The sequence below is a fragment of the Drosophila persimilis genome, unplaced genomic scaffold (assembly GCF_003286085.1).
Source record: "Drosophila persimilis strain 14011-0111.01,24,50 unplaced genomic scaffold, DperRS2 tig00000732-arrow-arrow-pilon, whole genome shotgun sequence".
Taxonomy (NCBI): domain Eukaryota; kingdom Metazoa; phylum Arthropoda; class Insecta; order Diptera; family Drosophilidae; genus Drosophila; species Drosophila persimilis.
The window spans coordinates 1,500,393-1,524,964 of NW_020825345.1; the positions used below are offsets into that span (position 1 = coordinate 1,500,393).

The 24,572-nt window shown below is 49.4% G+C and overlaps 6 protein-coding genes across 6 annotated transcripts; 3 read left to right on the forward strand and 3 right to left on the reverse strand.

Moving 5' to 3' along the window:
* Window positions 1–2,556: 2,556 nt before the first annotated feature.
* Window positions 2,557–3,572, forward strand: LOC6601203 (uncharacterized protein C7orf50). Its single transcript, XM_002026198.2, has 2 exons — window positions 2,557–2,780; window positions 2,838–3,572. The coding sequence occupies exons 1-2, from the start codon at window positions 2,624–2,626 to the stop codon at window positions 3,497–3,499; spliced, it is 819 nt and encodes a 272-aa protein (XP_002026234.1). The 5' UTR covers window positions 2,557–2,623; the 3' UTR covers window positions 3,500–3,572.
* Window positions 3,515–6,181, reverse strand: LOC6601202 (nucleolar MIF4G domain-containing protein 1 homolog). Its single transcript, XM_026992244.1, has 2 exons — window positions 5,311–6,181; window positions 3,515–5,254 (listed from the first exon to the last, which is right to left on the reverse strand). The coding sequence occupies exons 1-2, from the start codon at window positions 6,179–6,181 to the stop codon at window positions 3,567–3,569; spliced, it is 2,559 nt and encodes an 852-aa protein (XP_026848045.1). The 3' UTR covers window positions 3,515–3,566.
* A 164-nt stretch (window positions 6,182–6,345) lies between these two features.
* Window positions 6,346–6,973, forward strand: LOC6601201 (39S ribosomal protein L23, mitochondrial). The gene is made up of 2 exons (XM_002026196.2): window positions 6,346–6,668; window positions 6,740–6,973. The coding sequence occupies exons 1-2, from the start codon at window positions 6,375–6,377 to the stop codon at window positions 6,896–6,898; spliced, it is 453 nt and encodes a 150-aa protein (XP_002026232.1). The 5' UTR covers window positions 6,346–6,374; the 3' UTR covers window positions 6,899–6,973.
* LOC6601200 (thioredoxin, mitochondrial) lies at window positions 6,935–7,662 on the reverse strand. The gene is made up of 2 exons (XM_002026195.2): window positions 7,360–7,662; window positions 6,935–7,288 (listed from the first exon to the last, which is right to left on the reverse strand). The coding sequence occupies exons 1-2, from the start codon at window positions 7,539–7,541 to the stop codon at window positions 7,039–7,041; spliced, it is 432 nt and encodes a 143-aa protein (XP_002026231.1). The 5' UTR covers window positions 7,542–7,662; the 3' UTR covers window positions 6,935–7,038.
* A 362-nt stretch (window positions 7,663–8,024) lies between these two features.
* On the forward strand, window positions 8,025–12,024 carry LOC6601199 (E3 ubiquitin-protein ligase MARCH6). Its single transcript, XM_026992251.1, has 2 exons — window positions 8,025–9,972; window positions 10,032–12,024. Exons 1-2 carry the CDS (start codon window positions 8,320–8,322, stop codon window positions 11,520–11,522), a joined length of 3,144 nt encoding a protein of 1,047 aa, XP_026848052.1. The 5' UTR covers window positions 8,025–8,319; the 3' UTR covers window positions 11,523–12,024.
* Window positions 12,025–21,786: 9,762 nt separating this feature from the next.
* LOC6601198 (chorion protein S16) lies at window positions 21,787–22,232 on the reverse strand. The gene is made up of 2 exons (XM_002026193.2): window positions 21,964–22,232; window positions 21,787–21,874 (listed from the first exon to the last, which is right to left on the reverse strand). The coding sequence occupies exons 1-2, from the start codon at window positions 22,230–22,232 to the stop codon at window positions 21,787–21,789; spliced, it is 357 nt and encodes a 118-aa protein (XP_002026229.2).
* Window positions 22,233–24,572: the final 2,340 nt, after the last annotated feature.

Below are 24,572 nucleotides of genomic sequence, written 5' to 3' on the forward strand. Positions count from 1 at the left end.
ATATTTGACATTTGTGCTCAAAAGATACATTTTATGAGTGCGGCAAAAAGAGAGACAAAAAACCAGAAAGAAAAGGTATGAGAAATGGTCTATAGGTCAGAATATAAGGCAGGAATTGGTTGGAGATGTGTGTGGATCTGGTGGATATTGAGTGGAAAAAGATCTGGTAGAAGTTGGAGGATTATCGCGGATAGATAGAAACCAAGAAATCTCTGGTCTCTCCTAGTTTCACCTAGAAAACGACATTTATGACAGAAATCCATCAAAAAGAACTCTTTTTGGACACTTTCAGAGTTCTCAAAATGATATACCATCCCCCCCTACGTTTGCACGCTTTCATCGGTAGCATAAAAACTTTCAACCGAAATGATTTAAGGCATTCCTTCAGTCAGATTTGAAGCCAACAAATGATTTTAGTTGGACTTTTTTTGGTGGGAGGCCTTAATTGCCGACAAGATGATCCAATTTTAGAGATAGAGAGGAAAACTATTGGAAAAGCACACACACACAGACACACACGCACATGGATAGATAGATACGGCTGCCAAATAGATACAAAAATACGTAAAAGATTCTAAGCAAATGGAATAGATACAGATACAAATTGGAATACGAAAACTGAATGATTCAGCCACACCTCTCCTCGGTGGATCTTCTCCTATACTGATGTAACAGAAACGGATGTTTACATAGACAGCTGCTGTACTGTACTTACACTTATGGCGCGTACTGTTGGGCATTTATATGTAGATGTGGATGTGGAGCTGCTTTTATCATTCCAGAACTGAAAGTTAGTCGCTCTTCTGTTGCGATTTCTACCTTTCTTTGTGGCTTTTGTTTAGGCCGCTCACGTTGTCACAGAAACACGACGACGCGCAAGGAGGGGGCCACAGGGGGACAGCGGGACAGGGGGGGCGCGAGGTTAAGGTGTGGACGGTTGACAGGGGGAGGGTTGGGATAGGGCCCAAAGTATGTTAGAAAGTAAAACGCGCGAAACAACAGCAACTATTGATTACTGCGGCACAAAACACAACACAGCACTCCGTCCCACGACGGACAACGGGGGCACTCGCGGCGTACTGGGCGGGGGGGAGGGGGGACCGCTCCTCTCACAAGCCGTCGCCGGCTGAAGTTATCGCAGAGTTGGGAGTCGATTTTTGTTGTGTTGTGACAGGTCCCGCCCGCTGTTGGCGCGTTTCCGTAGACAAATCCAATTAGCGATACGAAATGCGCACACCAGACAGACACACCGACGGTTTCCTCGAGATAAAACCTTTTAAATCCGTTTCAAAATCGCCTTCTTTAAATGCAATTTTCCCAACAAAAAAAAAACAACAAAAAAACGCCACAAAATATTTGAAAAATCCACCAAAAAGACCACGGGCGCGTAGGAGAACGGGAATGCCGAGAACGCCCCGGATGACGGCGGAAGGACGGTAGACGGTAGATTGCGAGGCGCACGGGAAGACAACTAAAGCAAAACTGAACAGAAGACCAATCCGTAACGGAATCACAACCAAATAGCCAAAGAATAAGAGAGCTTTTCCACTCAGAACAGAGGCAAAAACACTCGGGCGGGGGGGAAAGGCGTGAGGGAAAATTCTATTTTTGCCAACAGAAAAAACCGACTCAAAGCAGATGAAAATGTTTATAGAATCGAAAGAGTGAGTGGCAGTAGTGGGTGCATGGCGCGCCGGCGTCCCTCGGAATGAAAGTGAATATTGTGTGCGTGAGGGCGGGAAAAAGCATTGAAAATTAACTTATAACGGTGCGGCGCACACTCCACTCACCTTGACATTCGACAGCTGGGAAATCTGTGTCGGGCATCAACAGCTGTTTGGATAGAATACTTTCGATTCAAATATCCTTCCATTTCCTTGTCCAAAGTTATCCAACTCCAAAATTGCCTTCCATTTCCAAAGCTTCCTTCCATCCCCACACAAATGCACTTTTTACACACGCACTTTACACACACACAAACACTGCATTTACCGGTTGACAGAAGGCGCAGGGGGCCCTAAAACCACGTTTTGTTGTTGCCGCAAAAGTCGTACATTTGTGCCGCCAGCAAAACTTAAAGCAAAAAACTTACCTATATATGGCTGATTGATTGAGCCCTATACCTGAGCACCTATTAAACGCTAAACTAAGCACTTAATCACATCATTTTAATTATTAACAACTATCACACACACACACACTTATGGCACGCGGGTTAATAAATTTTCGCGCCGCAAATTGTTCCAATGGGAATTTTGGTTGGTTTCGGGTTAAATTTTTCCGCACACCGCGTAAAATCAGCAACGGTGGCTCTGCATAGGCACAACAGTACAAAGGATAGTATATTGAATCGATTTCGGATCAGTATTTATTTAATTAAACCAATAAAACTTAGGAAAACCGGATATTATTTTGGAATATTTTGTTTGGACAGTGTTAGTGTTGTGAAATTTGCAGGGCAAACATATGACTGGCATGTCTAGACTCTAGAGTGGGAAAACGCTGCGGTTGGCAGAGTTGCAAAATGTCGATGGTCTTGCAGCCCTAGAAAGAACGCATTTGGTTAAAACGTGAGAATTGATTTGAATTTCTCAGCCAAGAACGCATCAAATACCAGCCAAAAATGGCCCGTTCTGAGGTGGAGACCAAACCGAAGCCCAAGGGCAAAAAGCGCAAGCACGAGAAAGCAGCAGCTGCCTCGAATAACAGCAGCGACGACGAGGTGGCCACCAAAAGTTTGATTGTGGAGCCCGAAATGGAGGAGCAAGCGCAGAGAGCAGGTAAGTGGGAGCATTGCTGTCCCAGAGAATATCCATTTACCTTGCAAATCCATTCAGGCAAGCGTAGGCAAAAGGAAAATGACGCCTTGGCCAAGCAAAAGCGCATTAAACAGTCCCCAGTAGCCGTGGCCCCCGAAGAGGTGGAGGATAACCCACAAATTAGTCCCCGGAAGGTAGCCAAACGCAAGCAGCGTGAGGAGGCGGCTGCCCTCAAAGCGAAACGCAGCAAGGACGATGGGGACGATGATGAGGAAAACGAGGAGAGCCTGCCCACAGATGCACAACTGCAGGAGGCCTCCAAGCCGGAGAACACCAAAGCCATTGTCACCGTGCGCCAGAAGAAGAAACAGAAGCATCAGCAGCGTCTCGAGGCCCAAAAGGACCAGAACTCCAACAAGGAGGCCAAGCGCAATGAGGAGTACCTGCTGCAGTGGAAGAACTCCCGGGCGGAGTGGAAGTTCGTGAAACTACGCCAGATATCCATACAGCAGACGGCCTTCGATGAGGAGAAGCTTGCTGCAGAGATCTGGGACATAGCCCTGGAGTATCTGGCCAGTTCCCAGGGCGCAGCTCGCGCAAAAATCAGCAAACTGGCTGATGAGGTCATCGAAAAGCTGGACAAAGAGGGAGAGAAGCTTGAGGATGAGGCGGAGCGCCAGAAACTGATAGAATCTACACGCTATCAGCGAGCCCGTGACCTACTCCAGAGCTTCGATTGAGTGTTACGCCTATTGTTAGTGTTTTTTCTCTAGAATTTAATAAATAAAACTCTTTCTATTTTGTAAATTACAAGTCCACGTAGGCCAAGAGCTTGTCCATCAGATCCACGCGCTGCTGCAGCAGCTCCTGCTGCTCTTCCTTCAGCTTGAGCTTCGACAGCTGCTCCTCCTGCAGCAGAAAGTGCTGCATGAACAGACGAATGCTCTGCTTGAACTGCTGCAGCTTGGAGTTCTTGGCAATGCGCTCGAACGACTGCTGCAGCTCTCGCTCGTCGCTGGCGAGTAGCAGCTTCACCATGATCTCGCGCATGAAGAAGAAACTAAGCCTCTCCAGCTGCATAAAGTCAACCACTTTGAGCACAGACAACTGCAGCCCCGCGGAGAGTATCAACTGCTGCAGAAAGCTGGCAAGATTGCGGATCTGCGCCTTCGACAGCGATTCAATGTCGTTGATGCGATCCCAGGTGGCAAATTGAAACGCCAGCTGGTACTTTCGATTGTACTGACAGAATTTGAGGGCCAAATGCGCATAGTAGGGATTCGCGCGGCGCTCGTTGAGGGCGCAATGTATGATCACATAAGCCACCGCGCGCTGATCCTTTAGCGACAAGTGGAGGATCTTCTCGAAGGCATCCACGTAGTCGGCGGCACTCATGATGATGCAGAAGATATTCCTTCGCTCGGCTGTGTTCATCTGCTGCTTTTTGGCCAGCTCCAGCAGTTGATCGGCAAATCCCGCAGAGGATCCCGACTGGTTCGGCTTCTGCTTGGATGCCGTGCCCATTTCGTTGAGGTTCCCCGTCCAGGCAGAGCCCACAATCCACCATTTGCCCACCTTGTCGGCGCGCAGCAGATCCGCCAGCGCGATGTTGAGGGTCACAACATAGCGATCGTTCTTCAGCATGGCCTTGAGCCGCTTGCGCAGGTTCTCCGCCAGCTCGGGGTCGTATTGGGGCAGCTTGTTCATGTTGTTGTTCTTCACGGCATTCAGTATGTCCACCATGAAGCGCAGGCGGGGATTCTCCTTGAGTTCGAGCGGTGCGGCGGCAATCTTTGACTGAACATTCTGCATCATGGTCTTGAAGGCCAACGGATCGTCCTTGCGCAGGCGGAACCCTATCGACTGGAAGATCAGCAGCAGACATTCGACTGTCTTCTCGCAGAGGTTGTCGGCCAGGCGACCGATCAGCTCCATCAGCAGACTCAGTTCGTAGATCTTGAAGATGTACATGTAACAGAGGAGCAGCACAACGTTGTTCAGCTGCTTGTCCTCCACTGCCAGGCTGGCCAGATGCCCATCCTTCAGATGCCCGTCAAAGAGCTCCACAAAGGTCTGCAGAAAGTGTGCGCCAATCTCGCTGCCGATTTGCGCGTGCAGATACGCCAGCAGCACCATATGCTCTTGGACCATGCGCTCCTGGGTGCGTGTCGGTCCCAGCAACGCCTCCTGCAGCAGCCTTGTGAGCGTCTCGTTCATGTTGTAGCGGGAGTTCTTCATGTAGAGGGCCTCAATGCCGACGGCAATCTTGTGGAGATTGGCCTCGGACAAACGATTCAGCAGACCCTTGCATTGTTTGAGGAGGCGTGCCAGGATCTCGGCCTGCTTTTCGTTTGTGCCGGCACTGGCTGCTGCCATTAGGGCACGCTGATGCGGCGGTATGTACTTCTGGCCGGCGGCTGTGGCCTCCTGTTCGATGGGATCGGGCAGTATGTTGCCCTCGGCGTCGCGTTTTCGGCCATAGATGTCTTCCTTGACTATAGGGAGGGAGATGTGAGTTTAATGGAGGTGGGACCCACTTGGAGATACTCACATTTGGACGGCTGCTCATCCTCCTGCTGGTCTTCATCGTCTTCTTCGCTGTACTCCTCTTCGGAATCATCCGTTTCGCTCTCCTCTGCTCCTTCCGATTCACTGTCGCCGTCGCCTTCTGGCAGCTTCATTTCCTCGTCTTCACCTTCATCCTCGTCACTCCACATGCCCGCCTCTTCCCTCTCCTGCTGCTCTTTCATCTGGCGCTTTCTCTCCTGCTTTTCCTCCCACTTTTGCTTCTCCTCATCATCGTCCAGGCAAAAGTCCAGCAGGTAATCCAAGCCATCGTTGAACATCTTGCGGACCAAACGATTCTTGTCCTTGCTTTTGTTGAGCTTCAGCTTCTTCTCCAGCTTGGCGATCTCCCGGTCCTCCTCCTCATTGTCGACCTTTAGCTGCTTCACCCGCTGCTTGCGGGCCTTGCCCTGCAGCTCCTTCTGCTGTCGCAGCTCACGTCTGCGCACCTCCATCTCATCCTGGCGCTGGATGGCGCCGCGCTGCACCTTCGGCTTCTTTCCCAGCGGTTCATAGGTCTCCACCTTTCTGCTGGCGGGAAGGAGGGCATCTACCTCGGCATCGCTGAAGTCCGAGGCAATGGATTCGTCATCATCCGCGTCCACTTCCCCAGACAGCAGCTGTTCCACGGGAATCTCCTCGGGATTCACTTTCGCTCTCCTCTTCTTCTTCTTCTTCTCTCGGCCGCCCTTTGACGACTGCGCGGCCGCTTCCGCAGCGACCACGCGCTGTGTACCGTTTGTTTTTCCCGCATGGTAGAGCCTCTTGTGGGTTTTCTTCACCTCCTGTTTCTGTTTGCGCTGCTCCTTGCGGGTGAGACGCTTCTTCATGGGCTCCTTTTTCCTGATTTTAACCATTTTATGGAGATGATGGCCTGATGGGACTCCCTCAGAATCACATTTAAACAATCAGCTGTTTTGACGATCCAGTGTTGTGTAGCACGTGTATTCACCTGCACGCTTTTTGGCATTATTTAGTGCATTTAAGGGGAATTCAATTTTATATTAATTTGCATTTTATTGAATAAAAACAAACATCAACATTCAAGCCATGTCATCGCGCTGGTACCCCATCTATCAACGCGGCAATCCCCAGCTGCGGGTATTCCTGCCCAACTTCTGGATGAAACTGGTGCGGCCGGAGGAGGCGCAGCCGCCCAATGTGGTCACGTTTTCGGTGTCCACGGAAATGACGATCCACGATGTGCGCAGCTACCTGGAGAAGATCTACAAGCTCCCAGTGATAGATGTGCGCACTCGCATCGCCCTGGGCGAGACGAGGCGGGACCAGACCTATGGCTATGTCACAAAGAAAGACGATGTGAAATACGCTTATGTAACGCTGGTAGGTGCAACATGCGGCATCATCGCATCTCAATGGGGGGTGGTGCTATCTAATGTTTTCCCTTCTTGCAGCCCAAAACGGAGGAATTCACCTTTCCCGAGCTGTTCGAAAAGAAGGCCGAGATTAAAGAGAAGGAGGAGAAGTCCATGGACGAGTCCAAGAATGGCTTCCGCAAGTTCCTGGATCGCAATAAGAAGCGCCCCGGCACGCCCGGCTGGTACTCCATTTAGAACATAACATACGTTTAAGGCATAGGATTTAAGATATTTGTTGTTGCAACGGCCTATTAAACATTTATTTCGAAAGTCCAAAGAAGTTTTGAAGTAACTTAAAGCTTAGCTCCATTATGTTGACATCTTCTATGCTTCGACTAGTTCTTGGATTCCTTGACAGCGGCAGCGACCCAGGCGCGGATCTTGTCCTCGTCCTGGAGTCCAACCATGCGCTTGATCTCCTTGCCATTCTGCAAGACCACAAGAACGGGCACGGCCCCCACGTCGTAGTCGAGGGCCAGCTCGCTATGCTCATCGATGTCAACTTTGGCCAATTTAATCGAGCCTGCATTTTCGCCCACAATATTCTCAATGCGCGGCGTCAGCAGCTTGCAGGGATTGCACCAACTGGTGGAAGGCGGGGAGGTAAAGAGATTTAGTATGAGTTTTCCTTTTACGGAATGGAATACCACACTCACGTTGCGAAAAAGTCCACAATCACGGGTGTCTGGCTGTTCTTCACCTTTTTGTCGAAATCCTCGGCGCTCTGCACTTTGAAGATCTCCCGACGCTGCGCCGACACTGACAGCGGACGCATCTGCTGTCCATGGATGAGTTGACGCGTGCCGCGTCCCAGGGTGTTTAGCAATTGGCGCTGCATTTTGTATTTGAGCGAAAGAAATGTTATGTTACGAGAATTGATTGCAAAATTGTGGCCTGACAAATGACAAATGACAAAAACAAATGTTGAGGGTGCTGCCAGCTGATTTGTGTGGCGTTGCCACAGAGTCGCGTTCGTTTTCGGCGGGTGTGTGAACACTGCAGCACTAGAGGTGAGCCAAGTTGTTACTTCAAGGTCACGGTGTAATCATGTTATGCGAACAAATTTGAATATTAATTTCACTAAATTTGAACTGCAGGAGTATTAAGTTTCTGCTTACTATTTCTATCTATGCCAGAGATTCCCAGCCTGTTTTGCTTCTAAAATATTTTCCAATTCTTGGGTTATTGCAGGGTCAGAGTTGGCTATTTTCGTGACACCGTTTGACGTGACTTTTCGAACATCTCTAGTTTTGTGATTTTCCTCAAATTCGAAAGTGTGCACACACCCGTTCAGTGGCAGCTATATTTTTTAGTGAAATATTTTTGTTTGTCGTAATATCAGACAACCACTGCGTTTTCGACCAAATTCAGAAATTACTTCAGCTCTAAAAACTCTCGTGGGTCAGGTGACCACCGCCATTGTCAGGAGAAACTATAGCTAGTAGCTACAACAATTATCTGCGACAACACACACGTAGTCGCCGTCGTCGTCGTCGTTGCAGTCGTCGTCGAGTGGAAACCCCAATTAGCGAGCGACCCCCTCGCTAAACTGCGCTGCGCAAATGGCCGTTGGCACTTGTCGGCGGGAATAGTAGACTAGACACCTAGGATACGCGATGGACGATCTGTCGCAGGGCGACATTTGTCGCGTGTGCCGCTGCGAGGCGCAGCAGGACCGCCCGCTCTTCTATCCATGCATCTGCACGGGCAGCATCAAGTACATCCACCAGGACTGCCTGATGCAGTGGATGCGCTATTCGCACAAGGAGTACTGCGAGCTGTGCGGCCACCGCTTCAGCTTTCAGCCCATCTACGCCCCGGATATGCCGCGCGTGCTGCCCGTGAAGGATGTGCTCGTGGGTCTCATGTCCGCGGTGCTGGAGGCCGCCCGCTGCTGGCTCCACTACTCGCTGGTGGGCCTCGCCTGGTTCGGACTGGTCCCCCTCTCCGCCTACCGCACCTATCGCTATCTCTTTCGGGCCAACTCCTTTGACATGATCCTCTCGCTGCCGTTCGACATCTTCTCCATGGATAATCTGCCTTCGGATGCCTTTCGTGGATGCTTTGTGGTCACCTGTACGCTGCTCTCCTTCATTGGCCTCGTCTGGCTGAGGGAGCAGATCCTTCATGGCGGCGGACCCGATTGGCTGGAGCGCGACGATGCCCCTGCGGCCGCCCAGCCAGCTGCGGCTGCTGCCGCTCCAGGGCCTGCGGCCGCCCCTCCGGCCGATGAGGCAGATGCTTTCGCTGCCGCTGCGGCTGCCGCTGCGGCTGCCGCCCAAGATGACAACAACAATGGCGAGGCCCCACAGGATGTGCCCCCCATGGACAATGCAGCACCGGCCCCGGCCGACAACGAAGGCGATGTCCAGGGAGCAGGCGGAGATCCGAGAAATCCAGCTCCAGTTGCCGCTGGGAACCCAGCAGAAGCAGAGGCCGATGAACAGAACTGGAACCCCATGGAGTGGGATCGGGCCGCCGAAGAGCTGACCTGGGAGCGGCTCCTGGGACTGGACGGTTCGCTGGTCTTTCTGGAGCATGTCTTCTGGATCACTTCCCTCAACACGATGTTCATCTTTACGTTTGCCTTCTGCCCGTACTGCGTGGGCAACTTCATACTGAGCTCCATGGACCTGCTGCAGCCGGAGAAGCCTCTGCTGCACTTCCACGGCCTGATAACGACTCTCTTTGGCTACTGCTGCATCGGACTGACGCTCGTTGTGCTGCAATTTCTCGCCCACACCTTCCAAATGCGTCGCGTCTGCTGGTTCATCGGCCTCTGCTACATTGTGGTGAAGGTCTCGCTCCTCTCTGTGGTGGAGATTGGCGTGCTGCCGCTCGTCTGCGGCTGGTGGCTGGACATCTGCTCGCTGCCCCTGCTCGATGCCAGCCTGAAGGATCGCAAGGCGAGCTTTAAGGCGGCCCCGGGCACCTCCCTCTTCATTCACTGGATGTTTGGCATGGTCTATGTCTACTACTTTGCCGCGTTCATCTCTCTGCTGCGAGAGGTGCTGCGTCCGGGCGTGCTATGGATCTTTCGCAACGTCAACGACCCCGACTTCAGTCCCATTCAGGAGATGATCCATGTGCCCATTGTGCGGCACATCCGGCGACTGGTGGCCTCGGCCATGATCTTTGGCTTCGCGGTGCTCCTGATGCTGTGGCTGCCCATACGCATACTGCAGGTGGCCTGGCCCAATTTCTTGCCCTATGCCCTGAGCGGAGATGCGGAGGTGAACGATTTGAGTCTGCAGCTGTTGCTCCTGCAGGTGAGTCGCTGCTCCGCCTTCCTGGAATGCCCGTTAATCCTCTGCGATCCTTTCCATAGATTGTCTTGCCCGGGTTCTTTGAGCAAACCCAAACACGCATCTGGCTGAAGGGTGTGCTCCGCATCTGGTGCACGGCCGTGTCCTGGCTTCTGGGAATACGCAGCTACCTATTGCCCGCTCCAGAGCCCGAGCCGGCAGCCGCCGCCGAAGGCGAGGGCGAGGGCGTGGGCGTGGACGGAGCCGTTGAAAACGCCAATCCAGATGTGGCGCCGCAGGCTCCACCGCCACCACCGCCGCCGCCCCCTGTGGATCCGTTTCCCATACATCTACCGCGAAATCTGGCCGCCGCCCATCAGGCGATCATGCAGCGGGATGCGCCCATGGGCTTCCAGCCGTACGAGAAGCCCACTCTCTTCGCCTTCCGCCTGTGCGCGCTTATGACTCTGATGTGCCTGTCGATTGTGGGCGCCGCCATACTGACGCTGACGGTGCCCGTGTACATTGGTCGCCGCCTGATGGTGCTCTGGACGGGACAGCAGGCCGAGAAAGGAGTTGCTGCTGCTGCCGCGGCGGAAGGACCCCTGCCAGCCGTAGATCCCGAGGCGGCAAGGAAGAATGAGCGACTGTTGCGCGCCCACGAGCTGTACACCGCCGAGATTGGGGGCTATCTTTGCTGGATTGTGCTCCGCGGAGTGGCTGTGGTCGCGACCCTCCTGCCCCAAGGTCGCACGGCGATTGTCAACAAGCTGAAGCACTGGGCCACCGTCACCCTGCAGTACGCCCTGCCCGTGATCACGCTGGTGGGCATCTTTGTGCTTGTGCCGCTGCTTTTCGGCCTGCTCCTGGAGCTGGTGGTGGTGATACCGCTGCGCGTGCCCCTACGCAAGACACCCATACACTTCTTGTGGCAGGACTGGGCGCTGGGCATGCTCTACACAAAGATAGCCATTGCTCTGACCCTCATGGGGCCCGAGTGGCATCTGCGGCGTGCCCTGGAGCGCGCCTACACGGATGGACTGCGAGATTTCGACCTGAAGTTCGTGATGCGGGACTTGGCCGGGCCGGTGGTGACGACCTTTGGCCTTGCCCTGGCCATACCCTATGTGATGGCCAGGATGGTGCTGCCCGTCTTCTTTGTGGATCGCTACACGCGGCAGTGCATCTATCGGCTGGTGTATCCCGTCAGCTTCGCCGCGGTGGGCACCATCTGTTTCGTTCTCTTCCAGATCAAGCAGCTGAAGAAGCTCTATCTCTCGATCAAGGTGGACAAGTACTTGGTGGGGCAGCGTCTGGTCAACTATGAGAACCGCAAGAAGCAGCAGCAGCAGCAGCAGGAGGAGGAGCAGAAGGCACGCGAGCTGAAGGAGCGCAGGGACAAGGAGAAGGAGCTGGGCGTCGATATGGCAATGGTGCCCGAGGAGTATGCCGATCTTTACGGCGCCATCGACGAGGAGCCGGATCATGCGGACCTCCTTGCACGTGTGAGGAGACGCCGAGAGCTACCGCCACGGCCCCCCCTGCGGCCAGACGCCAACGAAGAGCTCCTCTAATGCTGCTCCTCTGCCTGTGCCTATCGTCGTGTATATCTTTGTCGAAGACGGAAGCTGACGGACAAATCTTCAAGTGAAATATACAATTTTTTTTGTTTCTTCCTGCTTAGCGCCCCTTGCTCTACGGCCCCCCCCCACCACACGCATACATATGTTCTTGGTTAAGTTAAGCTTCTGTTGTGGTTAGTTTTTATGTTTTAGCTACAATTGTTGAACTCGAGATGACCCCCGCTCCCCCCACTGACCGTGTCTAGATTCTAGAGTTTAAGTTGTACCTAGGAATATAAGAGAAAACAAACAACACCTATGCATCTACTGCACTTCAAAATAAGTAGATAACCCCCAAAACATAGTGTAGAGTAATGGCCCATATATTAGATCGAAGGCCCTCTTGAGAATCCCTCTTGAGAATCGTCTAAAGGACATGCGAAATTTCCCCTTTCGAGAATCGAAACCAAAACCAAATTCAAAATAGATGAAAATTAGGAAACGATTAACGAAACATACATTTAAAACATTTAAAAACCTTTTCGAGCTAGCTTTACGAACTTGTAAAAATTATATATGTATACATAATAAATATAAATGATTTAAAATTAATTAATAAATTTAACTTTAAACTTCACAAAAAACGTCTACAATTTGGCTGGAGCCTCATCCCCCCCCCAAAAAAAAGGGTTAAACAATTAAAGAAAATTAGCAGAAAAATAGGGAGCCAAAAAGGGAGCCCCACTTGAAAAGACCAAAGAGAAAGCAAAAAAGTCTTAGAGGAGCAGCAATTGCGAAAAGGAGAAACAATGGAAGACCCAAGCCATGGGTGAAACCGGACCCATATAATCTTTATAAGCCTCAACAATGGAAAAAAACGAGTATAATTAATTTGATTTCCATTCTGGCATTTGAATGATCTCTTTCTTTTATTGCCACAAAGGCGTTTCCAAACGCCACTGAAATTGTCTGATAAAATTCACTCCTTCAGGAAAAGGATTCCAATTAGGGCACCAAATTAGTACCAGCCAAAAAAAAAGCAACTAAATGTTAATTGGTGTTCTTTCTTATTCCTTATTTTCTGTTAGGTAATATTTAATTATATATTAGCTATTATTTTATATTTATTTCCCTGGCTGGCCTTTGGGGTTCCAGTTTGGGCTCTAATTCGCGGGCCATGGCCAAATCTTTGTAAATGGTCCACCAATAAGAATTTGGTCATGATCATCAGGAGAATTTCCTATAGTGGAAGGAGGTGCAGTAATATGTATTAAAAAGGGTCCACTAATAAGGATTTTGGAAGGTGGTGCTTCATTTTTGAGACCACGGATTCATTTAGTTAAATACATTTAGAAATTTTTAATAGACTTCTATAATAGACTACTATATCACATGTGCTCCAACTTATGGCAATAGTTTTCTCCTAGCTGAAAAATTACCATTAAATTCGAGGTCTGTCATGGATCTGTATTGTAAGACTTGCGGGCCGCTTTAAGTAATTTAATTATCTTATCTATAAATAATACTAGCAATACTAATGCCATACCATCACGACTCAAGTTTGAATTTGAGGGCACCAGTTAGCACTTGCGGACGAATGGCTCGTATTCCATATCTCTTTCTCTTACTCGATTGTAAGACGAAGGAACGGAGCGGATGTCTGTCTCCGTTCCAGTTGTTGACTTCGTTCATCTCGTGCCTCGCCATCGGGACATGCTCACACGCACATTTTCGTTATCTTGTTGGTCGAGGCACACGGCAGTTTCCAGTACCAAATGGCCTGGATGAAGAGGGCGATCTTTGCCCAAGGTTAGAGGGAAAATTGTGAAGCCAGACATTGCCTGCTTTGGCGAGGACCAGTTTAGATGAAGATATCGAAGAGTGCGACCCTCCGACTATCATGGGCACTGCAATTCGACCAGGACCGAGCTGTGACCGGCTTTGGATAAATTGCGATGCTGTGCGCCGGGCTGAAAGGCGGATCGCTGCCCAACAACAAGGGGGATATGGGCCCTTCTTGGTCACTGTGACGTTGGTGTTGGGGAGGACGATCGCCAGGAGATCAGCTATACGTATAAAATAAAATAATATATTTTTTCCAAACAAAATAAAGACAATATTGCCATAAAATTAGGGTTTCGCTTGCCTGCTGGCCTTCTACATAATTATATTTTGGGGGCTGCTCGCTGCCGCCATCTTTCCAAGCGTCGTCGCTGTTGCTATCTCTTTTCGTCTGCTGGTGCCCGCTGTCTCTGCTGCTGCGCTGCTCGTCGCATCGTCTCTCGGGCCGGCCGCTCTGCTGCGGTTTTTGTGGGCTTCTGTGTGTGTGTGTGTGTGTGTGTCTGGTTTGGAGAGGCTACTGCAGTCCGTCCCCCTTTGCTAATGCCACACTCTCTATCCCCTTTTTTTTGAAGCCCACGCCCGGACAAACGCATGCTTTTGGTTTATAATTGGATTTTGATTCGTTTTGCATAAAAAGTGTGCTTATATTCCAGACGCCAGCCTGACTATTCGCTATGTGTGTGTGTGTGTGTGTGTTGTGCGGCTTCCAGAGGCGCCACTGGGTCCCTGACTCTCCAGTCGCCAGCCGAAAAAAAAAGAAAGAAATTGCCACAGCAACACCAATGACACTTATTTGCCGCCGCAATTGTGTTGCGGCGCTGCTTCTCGTCGCATTTTCGCATTTGAATATAATTTGACTGCATTTTACATTAATTATACCCTCACGAAAGGGTAGTATTACTTGCTCGAGAGGTTTGACACATAACTCTCCATTAATCGGTGGGAAAAGTCCTCGGAAGGGTTCGAAAGGGTAACTCATTTTCTCTCTTTATGTCCATTTGCTGCGTTTTGTTGGTAGTGTATTAGTGGAGTGGCTGTGGCTGTGGCGGTGTTTATTGCACAAAACAAACCACGATTTTGCAAACCAATTTACATATTGCACATACGCATATGCCGCTTCTTTTGATTGGAAAACAGCCCTGGGTACGGGGGGGACGGGGAGCAATTATATTTTGTTGGTCCATAAAACAAATGCATTGTATATGTGGCACAGTCCACGCAGGAGACGCAGCAACTAATTGGACTCGCCCAGGATGAGTTTAGGCGTCACCACAACTGCTCTCTTTCGAGGACCATCCTATGCGGCTGTCAAACGTGAATAACGTCAAGCGTGTGCTATCCCTTTCTAGCGCTTGTCTGTCTGTGAGCGCCGAGAGGGAGAGAGTGGATGGTCCTCCACACAGCGGACGACGTCACCTAATCCTAGACTCCTCAAACTAGAAGATTCCGCTAAAGTCACGAGAAAGAGTTAGGGAAATTCCATTGAAAACAACCAACTTTCTGTCAGGTCAATGAACCAATTTCTCTGTTTTTAAAGAGCCAACTGATCTGCCCCTCCTGCGCCTCCTCCTCTCCGGACACCGATTATGGGGAGCATTTACCAAGAACCCGGAACAAGTGGCTCGTAAGTTGAGGTTAATCTCTCGCATCTTGTTGGTCCTTTTTCCAGGCAGCCAACAGCCAGCAGCCAGAAACTAATAAATTTATACCACCCACTGTGCAGCAGAGCAGCCACCCACCGTGCCCCACTGTGACCATCCCAGCCGGACATTGTCCGGTGAACACACCTCTGAAAAGGATATGAAGCCGAGAGGAGGGCCCGGCCCGAGAGCCCGGCCGAGGCGTATTTAATTTTTTAAGCACAGTCGCTCCTGCCGGAGGAGCTCTGGCGCCGACATGCGTGCTTTATTGGCCATAATCGTGGGGGGGTGGACAGGGCCCAGATGGTGGGCCGAGGGCACTTAGCACTCCTCAAGTTTAACAACTTTACGCTCAATCAGGCGCCCCGTCAGCGGCACAGTGGGCCATAAAAAAAGTAACAGCTCCTCGAACTTCCAACTTTAACCCCAGCCGGGGAGGGCACGGGCTGGCACGGGCTGGCACGGGCTGGCACGGAAGCGCGCCCACTGCCGGTCTTTAAAGTGTGCGAACACTGTCCATTGTTGTTGTTCTTGTGGCTGACAGGAAAAACAAACCCCCAGCACAGGAAACTCGCCCAAGAGGTTAACAAAAAAAAAACGCCCAAAAGAGAAATAAATACAATGGGGATCCTCTTTTGGGCTGCAAAAGTTTTTTTGTTTTTACGCTGGGGTTTGTAAAAGGAATTCCCTGCACAAATGAGGGGTACATTAGTGCAGGTAAAAGGGTGGTAATGGGGTGGAAAGCCCTTGCAAAAGGGCTCAAATAGGGCCCAAAAGGAAAGCCTCGACCAGCTCTCGAGTCCCTTGGCCTGATCATCGAATTCTGCTACTGCCAAAGAGCATCCACAGATCGCCGTGGGACCCCAGCTCAGATCCGTTTTGCACCTATTTGTTTTATATTTTCCCCCTTATTTTTCTGAGGTTTTTGTTTTTAGGACTCGCCCAGTTTTGGTTTCCTTTCTTCCCATCTACCGTCTCCCATCTCCCTGGGCAATGGCTTTTATACAAATTATTTTATTTTGCGTTGGGATAATAATAAATTATGGCAACGGAAATCAAAAGGCCACTCCACTCCACTCCATTCCATTTCATTCCACTCCACAGTAACAACAACAGACATATTTTCTATGTTGCTCTAGCTTTTTCCCCTGCCCCCCCTGCCCCCTCCCCCAGTCCCACCACCGAAGCAGAGGATGCGGATGCGGATGCGGATGATGGCGGTTACCATGGAGCCGGGGGCCCCCCGCCCCCCTGGTGTATCACTATAATAGAGCATAACGAGCTTAAGAGAGGGTGTCAAGGGCTGCCGGCAGGTTGCCACACACTTGAGAGATTGTTGCAACAAAGCTGTTTTTCAGTTTGCTTTTGTTTATGGCTAATTTTAGACAATTTATGGAGTGTTGGTTGCCGCTTGATAAGAGCTTCAGCACCAGCGAAGGCAATTCATGCAAATGAGCTTCGCTTAAAGCCGTGTCCCAGTCCCCCCCAGTCCCCCAGTCCCCCAGTCCCCACCCCCCATGCTCGTGTGTGGCACGAATGATAAAGCTGCGACAACGGGGATACACTTTTTATGCGAGGTGTGTGGGTGCGTGTGTGGGTGGGTGCGTGTGTGTGGCATGGGGCATGAAGATATCACTGCTGACATATGAAGTTGTTAATTTTCACAACAACAAAGTGGGACGGGAAAGTGTTTGCAATGAGGAGCATAAAGAATGCTTTTGGATGTTGACAGGAGTTCGGCGACGTCATGGAGGAAGGACAGGAGCCCCCTCCCGGCTCTGTTTATCCTTTGCTTAATGCGCAAAAGCAACTCCAGTCTCCAGTATCCAGTATCCAGTCCGCAGGATTGTTTAATATTACCCCCAGGGTCCCCAAGGATTTGTTAACATTTATTATAATGCGAATCCTAATTAAAGTCGGGCACATGTCGCCAAGAGAATTTCTAATTGAAATTTAAAACAGAAATCAACAACAAATATATTTCCCAAATTGAATTAAATATTGTGGGAAAACAGAGTGGAATTTCGAATGAATTTCCCAAAGAAATCGATGTCCTGTTTGGGGCAAAAGGAAACCTGATGGGGGAACCAAGTTTCAGCTGGAAATCCGCTTAGGTCCCTCAAGAAAAAGTCATCAATTTTTGCTGTAACATAAGGTGGTTCTACAGATGTCTAATGGAGCCATCAAATTGCATTCTGTGGTGCCTTGTCGGGTGCTGAGCAACAGGGCAGGACAGGACAGGACAGGAAAGGACAGGAGAGGGGCCAGCAGGACCCAAAGAGAGGCAGTTATGACCGACTGACCGATTGCAAAATGCATATTCACATAGTTGGAAATCCAATTAAAACTATTTTCCCCAGGCAGCTTAATGAAGTCTGCTTTTCCATCGGAATTTCTGCATTCAACATCATCGGGCATTCCCTTTGGGCATTCTGGGCATTCGATCTTCCGTTTCGAATGATTTTCATTTAACATTTTCGTTCAATGAACTTTCAACAAAGTTATAAATGGTTGAAATTTCTGCACTATCCCCGTGCCACCCCACGTGCCACCCCACCACCGCTCGACCACGGGGCTGGTCACTCCAACACGCGGCCAAAAGTTTTCCATTTCTTGGTACTACTTGAGCACGCGCTCTGGCGGGTCGAAATGTTTTGGGCCACTTTCAGCTTTGACATAATGCAAATTATATGATTTTCTTTTCATTATTTGTACAGCACTTCCCCTAAGTGTTTAATTTGGCTAACATTTCCATAGTCTTGTGTGTGTGGGTGGGTGTGGGTGGGTGGGTGTAAGTCTTGGCCTTGTCAAAAAACCACAAAACAATTTAAGTTAACAAACCTTCGGGGAACTTTTGCTATTTGTCGCCAGCGACAATTGCAGCGACAACAGACACCAGACAGGCTTTGACTTTGAAAGGAAAATCTCTCCCTGTCTGTCTGTGTGTGGGTGTGTGGGTGGGGGGTGGGGTGGAAAACTTTTGAGTTCTTTCTTTGTGATTAGGCTTTTCTAGCAACATACTGACTTTCTCTTTCGAAGAGCGAGAGATAGGGAGAGAGAGAGCGAGGGAGAGAGAGCAAGTAAAGCCTTCGGGCAGACCCTGTTGTTGATGTGGCACACATGGCGTATGATTGACATTCCCCTCACATCCTTCAACATCCTCCTGTCATTAGATCTCCACTTGAGTGAGTCCTCCGTCCCTCATTGCCACTAAGAGGACACTCGTGGAATGAGTACTACTTCGTTTAATATGTTTGGACATTGATTAATTGTCAGTCGAGTCGTTCGTTCAGTGCTTCCTTCTCGCTGGAACTGATTTTCGGGCAGGGTATTCCCCGCTTCGGCGTGCTCGGGTGTGCCCGTTTCCCGTTGATTTGCTTTCGTTTACATTTCATTAGATTCAAATTTGATCATAATCATCATCATTACAGCAGAGGCTGCTGCTGGGGGCAGGGGTTGGGGCAGGGGTTGGGGCTGGGGGCTGGGGATGGGGCTAAGGCTGGGGTTAATGTGCACAGCTGGGTGCCCGTGAAATCAAAAGGATAATAGGATTAGATTAATTACAAATGGCACGGTGACTAAGAGCGTGTACATTGTACATGCATACATATATCTATCACATGAAGAGACTTAGAAAATTAAGCAACGCCCACAACAGATTAGGAAGGATACGTGTACAGACATTTGTGTAATGTAACGGGAATCTCTCACCTATGCGGATCCTCTCCCACACACTTCCTAACTCGCCCCCCTCCCTACCCTACAGAGCAGGCAAGGCAGGCTATCCATATTCCAAGGCAGCAGCAACAAAAAGCAAGCCGCTCTTACATGCATAGAAGCGCTTACCTGCGCTCTTAAGTTTTCGCCTACGCTTTGGGTCATTGCACTCGCAACGACACCACATGCAGTAGGAAGAGAGGATCAAAGATAAGAACTCTTCAAATCTACCTCTCCTCTGCTGATGATGTCATCTATGCGCTCACTCCCTCCACGCTCCTAGAGCATAAGGCAAAGCAACAGCACACACAATGCAAAAGCAAAGCCGCTCTCAGCGAAGGTGTTGCGCTCTTAAGTTTTCGCCTCCCTTTTAGGGCATTGCCCCTGCACTCACACCACATGCAGTAGGAAGAGAGGATCAGCAATAAGAACTCTTTAAAGTAATCTACCTCTTCTCTGCTGATCCCTCCCTCTATCCATCAAAGCAACAGCACACACATTGCAAAAGCAAAGCCGCTCTCAGCGAAGGTGTTGCGCTCTTAAGTTTTCGTCTCCCTTTCAGGGCATTGCCCCTGCACTCACACCACATGCAAGAGGAAGAGAGGATCAGCAATAAGAATAATCTACACACCTCTTCTATGCTGAAGAGGTCATCTATGCGCTCTCTCCCTCTACCCTTCAAAGCAACAGCAAACACCTCACATAAAAGCAAAGCCGCTCTCGAATTTTCTCAGAGAGTGCGTTCACCTTGAATTGAGCGAATGCTGCGGGAAGAGCGCTCGTCGCAGACGCATTTTTTTTTGCAACGTGAAGCTAAAATTGCGGAAAAATAGTGGAAAAAGTGCGGAAAATTATGTAAAAACCCGTGTGATAAGTGTAGAAAGGGTTTGCAAAGAAAATCTGCAGGAAAAGTGGTGAAAAATGTTGTGAAAAGCCAGGAAAGTTATGAAAAGTGGTGGAAAAAGGCCGCAAAATGCAATTCCATGTGTATCGAGAGCCAAAGGATAAGAAACAATTAAAAAAGATCACTGCAAGTGCGCAAATAATCAATTTCAATGTTTTTTTTCTTCGTGAAAAAAAGGTCCGAAAAAATTAAATTGCGTCGCAGTTTTAGCGCTGCTTCCAGCGCTCGTTTCCAGCTATGGGAATTTGAGTGGAAAGAAGACGATGCAAAATAACGGCATCAGGGCGAGTCCCTTCGCTTGAGTATTTTTTGTTGAGTTTTTTTTGCTTTTTTCTGCTGTGAAAGTGAGTGTGCAGTGCAAAAAGTGAGTGAAAGTGTTAAAGTGAGATCAAATTCGAAAAAAATCTACCGCTAGAACTGTATAAAGAGCGTAAATAGGAGTAAGAGAGAGAATATCAGCAGCAGCGGCCTCTCTGGCTTTGCCAGGAAAGGAATGTAAGGTATTTTTAGCATTTATTCCGTTATGGCTGTATTAATTTTCGTTTGTTTTATTGGAAATGTTCTGCTAATTAAGTTCTGCTTTAACAGAAGGAAAATTGCTTTCCAGTTGGGGAAAACTTTTCATCTAGCACGAAAAGTTCTTTGGCTCGGTTTGTGAATGTCATTTATGGGGAAACACTTAGGCTTACAACTAGGCCACAATAAGGAGGTGGGTGGTGGTTGGCGGGTGGTGGGTGGTGGAAGACAGCGAAGGGAAAGTCAGAGCCATGGCAACATTTTGCAACTAATGACAGAACCACAAACTGAAGTTTCGACAAGTCGCAACACTTTGAATTGACGAACTGCTTGCCACGTGACACATGTGTACAATTCGAGAACTTTGTCTCCCTCTTACACTCGGGCTCCATGCGAGAGGTTTTGGTCGTTTAATCATTTGCATGCGATTTAATAAATCAGTTGGATTGGAGAGTTTTTGATGATTTGTTCTCTATGTTCTCTATGGACTCTATGGGTATCTACAAATGTACATTATTTCTTTAGCTTCGGTATTCCATTTGTCCATCTGGGGCTCAGAACTTTTGGCAACATCTGTTGACCCTTCCCCCTTCCCAGCCCATGCATATGATATGTGGAACAAAAGCAATCCCTGACGGGACTCTCTAGGGATAAACTTTACCCAAAATGCAAAGAGTACTCCCTCTCTCTCTCTCTCAGCGTGTGTAAGTAGGCCAAAAGTAAGGGGAAGGCCATCAAAAATGTAGCCATGATATGTGGCATGCAGCATGGGGAAAGCAAAGAAATGTGTTGCATTGTAAACTTTTTAATAAAGCCACAAAATAGCCAGAGAATAGCCAGAGAAAAGAGGAGTGTCTGTGTGTGTGAGAGGGGAAGGACGCGTGCCATATGGGAAATGGAAAATGGAAAATGGACAAAACAATATTTGATGCATGACAAATCTGCTCGTAGAAAAATTGTTGTTACAGACAGATAATACAGTGATTTCTCCATACAATGGAGATGCTGCCAGCCTGCCATCCCGCCATCCCGACAGCCACATTTTTATGCGGGGCTTTTCTCATGCATATAAAATGCTGTGGAAATATGCAGATTATAAGAATTTCCAAAGGATACAGAGGATACACATGCATGAGGGCCCAAGAAGAAGGCGAGGATCCCTCCCTTTGCTGGCCCCTCATTAATTTGTATTCATTCACCTTTCAATCTGAATCACGCATTCATTATTCATTCGAAGCGTAAGCCCAGAGGGAAGCGGGGGGAAACTCTATCTCCATTTTCTCCACGATTTGCCCGCCGCACACACTCAGCATTCAACATAAATCTAAATCAGCTTTCGGTCTAGCCACTTGCCGCTTGCCACGTGCCACGTGCCACAAATGTGTGAAATGTGTCTCCCGCTGCAAACAATTCCCACACATTTCATTCATTTTTTTTCGTTGTGTTCTGTTTCTTTTTAATTCGCACAAGTGTCGTCCCCACCACGACACAGGGCACACAGCACCCCCTCCCCCCCTCCTCCCCCTCTGACACCAGTGGCAACGTCAACAACAACAACGACTGCAAGTGGCAACTAGCAGCCGCAAGTGGCAGGGCGGTTAATTGGAAATGAACTCAACAGAGCAAAGGGCACACAGAGAGGCAACATGGCAGAGGTTCATTGCCAGAGCAATGGAAAGGTGATCCCCGTGATGGATCCCTGACAGATGAGAGTGGAGGAGGCCCGCTCCCACCTGGGCAGCGAGCTGTAAAACAGTTTCATGTTTAAGCAATTACTATTTATTGGGAGTTTCGATCTGCTGGGATCGTGGGATCCTCAGTTGAGCGCCGACACCGCCTTCTGGCCATAGGCTCCACCATAGTGACTCTTCTTGAGAGGTTGGATCCCATCTGGAGCTTGTCGAGGGGACCATAGCGCTTGGCCAGCAGAGGTCGGACCTGCTCCCAGGCATGCCAATCGGCACCGTCCAAGTTCGCGGCAGAGGCGGCAGCACCAGGGGCATCGACCACATCCACATAGCCGCCGGGACCGGAGCGGTAGCTGGGCCTGTGTGCCACAATGGCCGAGATGTAGCAGGCCAAGAGCAGGCAGAGGAGACGCATCTACCATTTGTGTTGGCCCGCGATTCGTGTGCTGCCCAGACGGGACCCAAGTCGATGCCCAGTGCCGCGGGGCGGATCAGGCACTTTCGGGGTGCCCCGGCAGCATCCACATCTCAAGCCTGATAAGGCCCGGAGACTCCAACGCCACCGGCTTCCATTTCTATGCTGACAGAGCCGGAGCCGGAGAACCAGCCAGCAAGGACTACCACAACCTCCGGGAAGAGAGGCTGGCCGCCCCAGAAGCGAGCCCCCGGCTAGGCTCAGGCGCTGGCCACCTCCACTGCACTGCACTGCACTGTATCTGCAAGAGGCCGAATGTGGCACGAACATGTTTGAACAGTCGGTCTCCAGGGCAATTATCTCTGCGCTGTGCCTCCTGGAAACATTTTTCATTAAACTCAATTTTGATGCGTGAAAAAGGAGTTACGCTTTCGAGGGATGTGCCCGAAAAACGTGTTAAATTTTTCGCAATTTGTTACTAATTTTGGTTTCGGAATTTGGGCAATAAAAAACTAAATTTGTTTGCAATGAATTGGCACCGATTTTGGGCGAAATATGGCCCAGAGAAGAGTACTTTTGCCTGGTGTGGTACCCATGTAGAGTACATGTACATGTATATGTATGTAAATATGAATTTTACATGTAGATAAGAATCCTCTGGTCTGGGGCTATGGTTTCCCCTTTCGCAAAAGACCTTCCGAAACGCAAAAGCAAGTGAAAAACGGAGCCCGCTCAAAAAACTCTGACAATTTCCACAAAAGTCGATGAAATGTAGAGTGTATGTCGTACATATCTACCCAATACTCTACACTGCATGCTACATTCTACACATCGGTGTATAATCTTGGTTTATGGGCTATCGAATGCTCTCTGGGGCTTCATTCGTTCGTGTTTGTCTAGTTTTTGGATGAGAACTTGTTGCCTTGACCCTTGTTGGTCGTAGCTCCTCGTTGCTGCCGCATGCTGTTGCTTCATTAGCAAAAACACGTCCAGAGAGTGGACCAAAAGGGGCTGAAGAGGCCGAGCCAAAAGAGGGTCTAAGATGCAGAGGAATTGGGAAAGAGGTGCCTCTGAAGAGGCCCTAAGGGAGAGGGCCAAAGGACACACAAGGGGTTTCAAATCACTCTGACCCCAAAAACACTGGGACCATCGCCTCACAGATGCTGTAACCCGAAACGCAGTCAAATGTCAACAGCTGCGGAAAAGCTGGGGAAAGCCAAGAAAACAAGAGACGGGACGAGACGAGACGAGCTTCGGGGGCAATACTTTTCGACAGTATGACGCCCTTGTGTATCCCACGCCCACATTATGTCTGTGTTTCGCCAGTGTACATAATATATGTACTTAGGCATCGTGGCATGGGGCGGGGATCATATTTATGCGATTGTGTAGGATGTTGGACCTCTTCTCGAATGCTTAGGACCCGCGCCTGGAACTCCTTATTATTAAATGCCAGGGCAGAGGCGCCTTAGATGGAGCCTTTGAAGTCCTCGCCAGGACGACTGGAATGTGGAAGGTGTGGCAGCTGCTGGGGAAATAAGCCTCGCAGATGCCACCGCCGTCGATGAATCTGAATCTCCAGCTAAATGGTTTAGTGGGGGCTTATTTTGAATGTATTTCGCGGGCTCGTGGGTTCAAAAGCAATAATTTACTTGATTTCACGCGCCTCCAAGGCGGCGGCTCCAGCCTCCCAGCCTCCCATCCTCCCATCCTTCGGAGTCTAAATGGATACCAAATGGAACGCAAATTGTGTGGAATTATGATTATTGTTGGGATTACTAGTTCTCGGGGTTGGGTGTTGGTGGCGTATCACTCGCTTAATTGCTTTTTCCTCTGACATTAGCTAATGAAAAGTGTCCCTGCCGTAACCAGGAAAAGCGCCACGAAGGAGTTGCCAAGAAAATTTACCGAAAATTGGCTTTACCTTCGATGCGAAAATTGCCAAAAAAAACTTGTCCCTTTTCAGCAATAAATTTGCCTAAAAATCATGCAAAATGGTAACAGATTTCCCTTCCCATACGATACACGACGATATACGATATACGATACGATGTATACATTTTCAAACAGGATTCCTTTTTCTTTCTAATTGATTTATGAGATAAAAAAAAGGCAATTTTCGATGTAGAGAAAAAGTTTAGCGAGGCAGAGAAACTTTTGTGGATAGAAGATGTTAATCCTCCGGGGAGAGCCCCCTCCCCTGAGCCCCCCCTATAACATATGCCTGCCCGTTGACGTCATACTCCCTTTTGGCCAGAGAACAATGGAAAGTCGGCTTCAACAAGTGTTTGCAAAAATGCAAATTGTTGTCCCAAGTAGTTTGTGGCTATATCTACATAT

What these genes read in the sequence shown, in the direction of transcription:
- LOC6601203 (XM_002026198.2), top strand. Translation starts at nt 2,624, where the DNA reads ATGGCCCGTTCTGAGGTGGAGACCAAACCGAAGCCCAAGGGCAAAAAG. An exon ending in GGAGCAAGCGCAGAGAGCAG is followed by an intron (nt 2,781 to 2,837) that starts GTAAGTGGGAGC and finishes AAATCCATTCAG; the next exon opens with GCAAGCGTAGGCAAAAGGAA.
- LOC6601202 (XM_026992244.1), bottom strand. Translation starts at nt 6,181, where the DNA reads ATGGTTAAAATCAGGAAAAAGGAGCCCATGAAGAAGCGTCTCACCCGC. An exon ending in GGATGAGCAGCCGTCCAAAT is followed by an intron (nt 5,255 to 5,310) that starts GTGAGTATCTCC and finishes CCCTCCCTATAG; the next exon opens with TCAAGGAAGACATCTATGGC.
- LOC6601201 (XM_002026196.2), top strand. Translation starts at nt 6,375, where the DNA reads ATGTCATCGCGCTGGTACCCCATCTATCAACGCGGCAATCCCCAGCTG. An exon ending in AATACGCTTATGTAACGCTG is followed by an intron (nt 6,669 to 6,739) that starts GTAGGTGCAACA and finishes CCCTTCTTGCAG; the next exon opens with CCCAAAACGGAGGAATTCAC.
- LOC6601200 (XM_002026195.2), bottom strand. Translation starts at nt 7,541, where the DNA reads ATGCAGCGCCAATTGCTAAACACCCTGGGACGCGGCACGCGTCAACTC. An exon ending in ATTGTGGACTTTTTCGCAAC is followed by an intron (nt 7,289 to 7,359) that starts GTGAGTGTGGTA and finishes GCCTTCCACCAG; the next exon opens with TTGGTGCAATCCCTGCAAGC.
- LOC6601199 (XM_026992251.1), top strand. Translation starts at nt 8,320, where the DNA reads ATGGACGATCTGTCGCAGGGCGACATTTGTCGCGTGTGCCGCTGCGAG. An exon ending in TGCAGCTGTTGCTCCTGCAG is followed by an intron (nt 9,973 to 10,031) that starts GTGAGTCGCTGC and finishes TCCTTTCCATAG; the next exon opens with ATTGTCTTGCCCGGGTTCTT.
- LOC6601198 (XM_002026193.2), bottom strand. Translation starts at nt 22,232, where the DNA reads ATGCGTCTCCTCTGCCTGCTCTTGGCCTGCTACATCTCGGCCATTGTG. An exon ending in GAGCCTATGGCCAGAAGGCG is followed by an intron (nt 21,875 to 21,963) that starts GTGTCGGCGCTC and finishes ACTGTTTTACAG; the next exon opens with CTCGCTGCCCAGGTGGGAGC.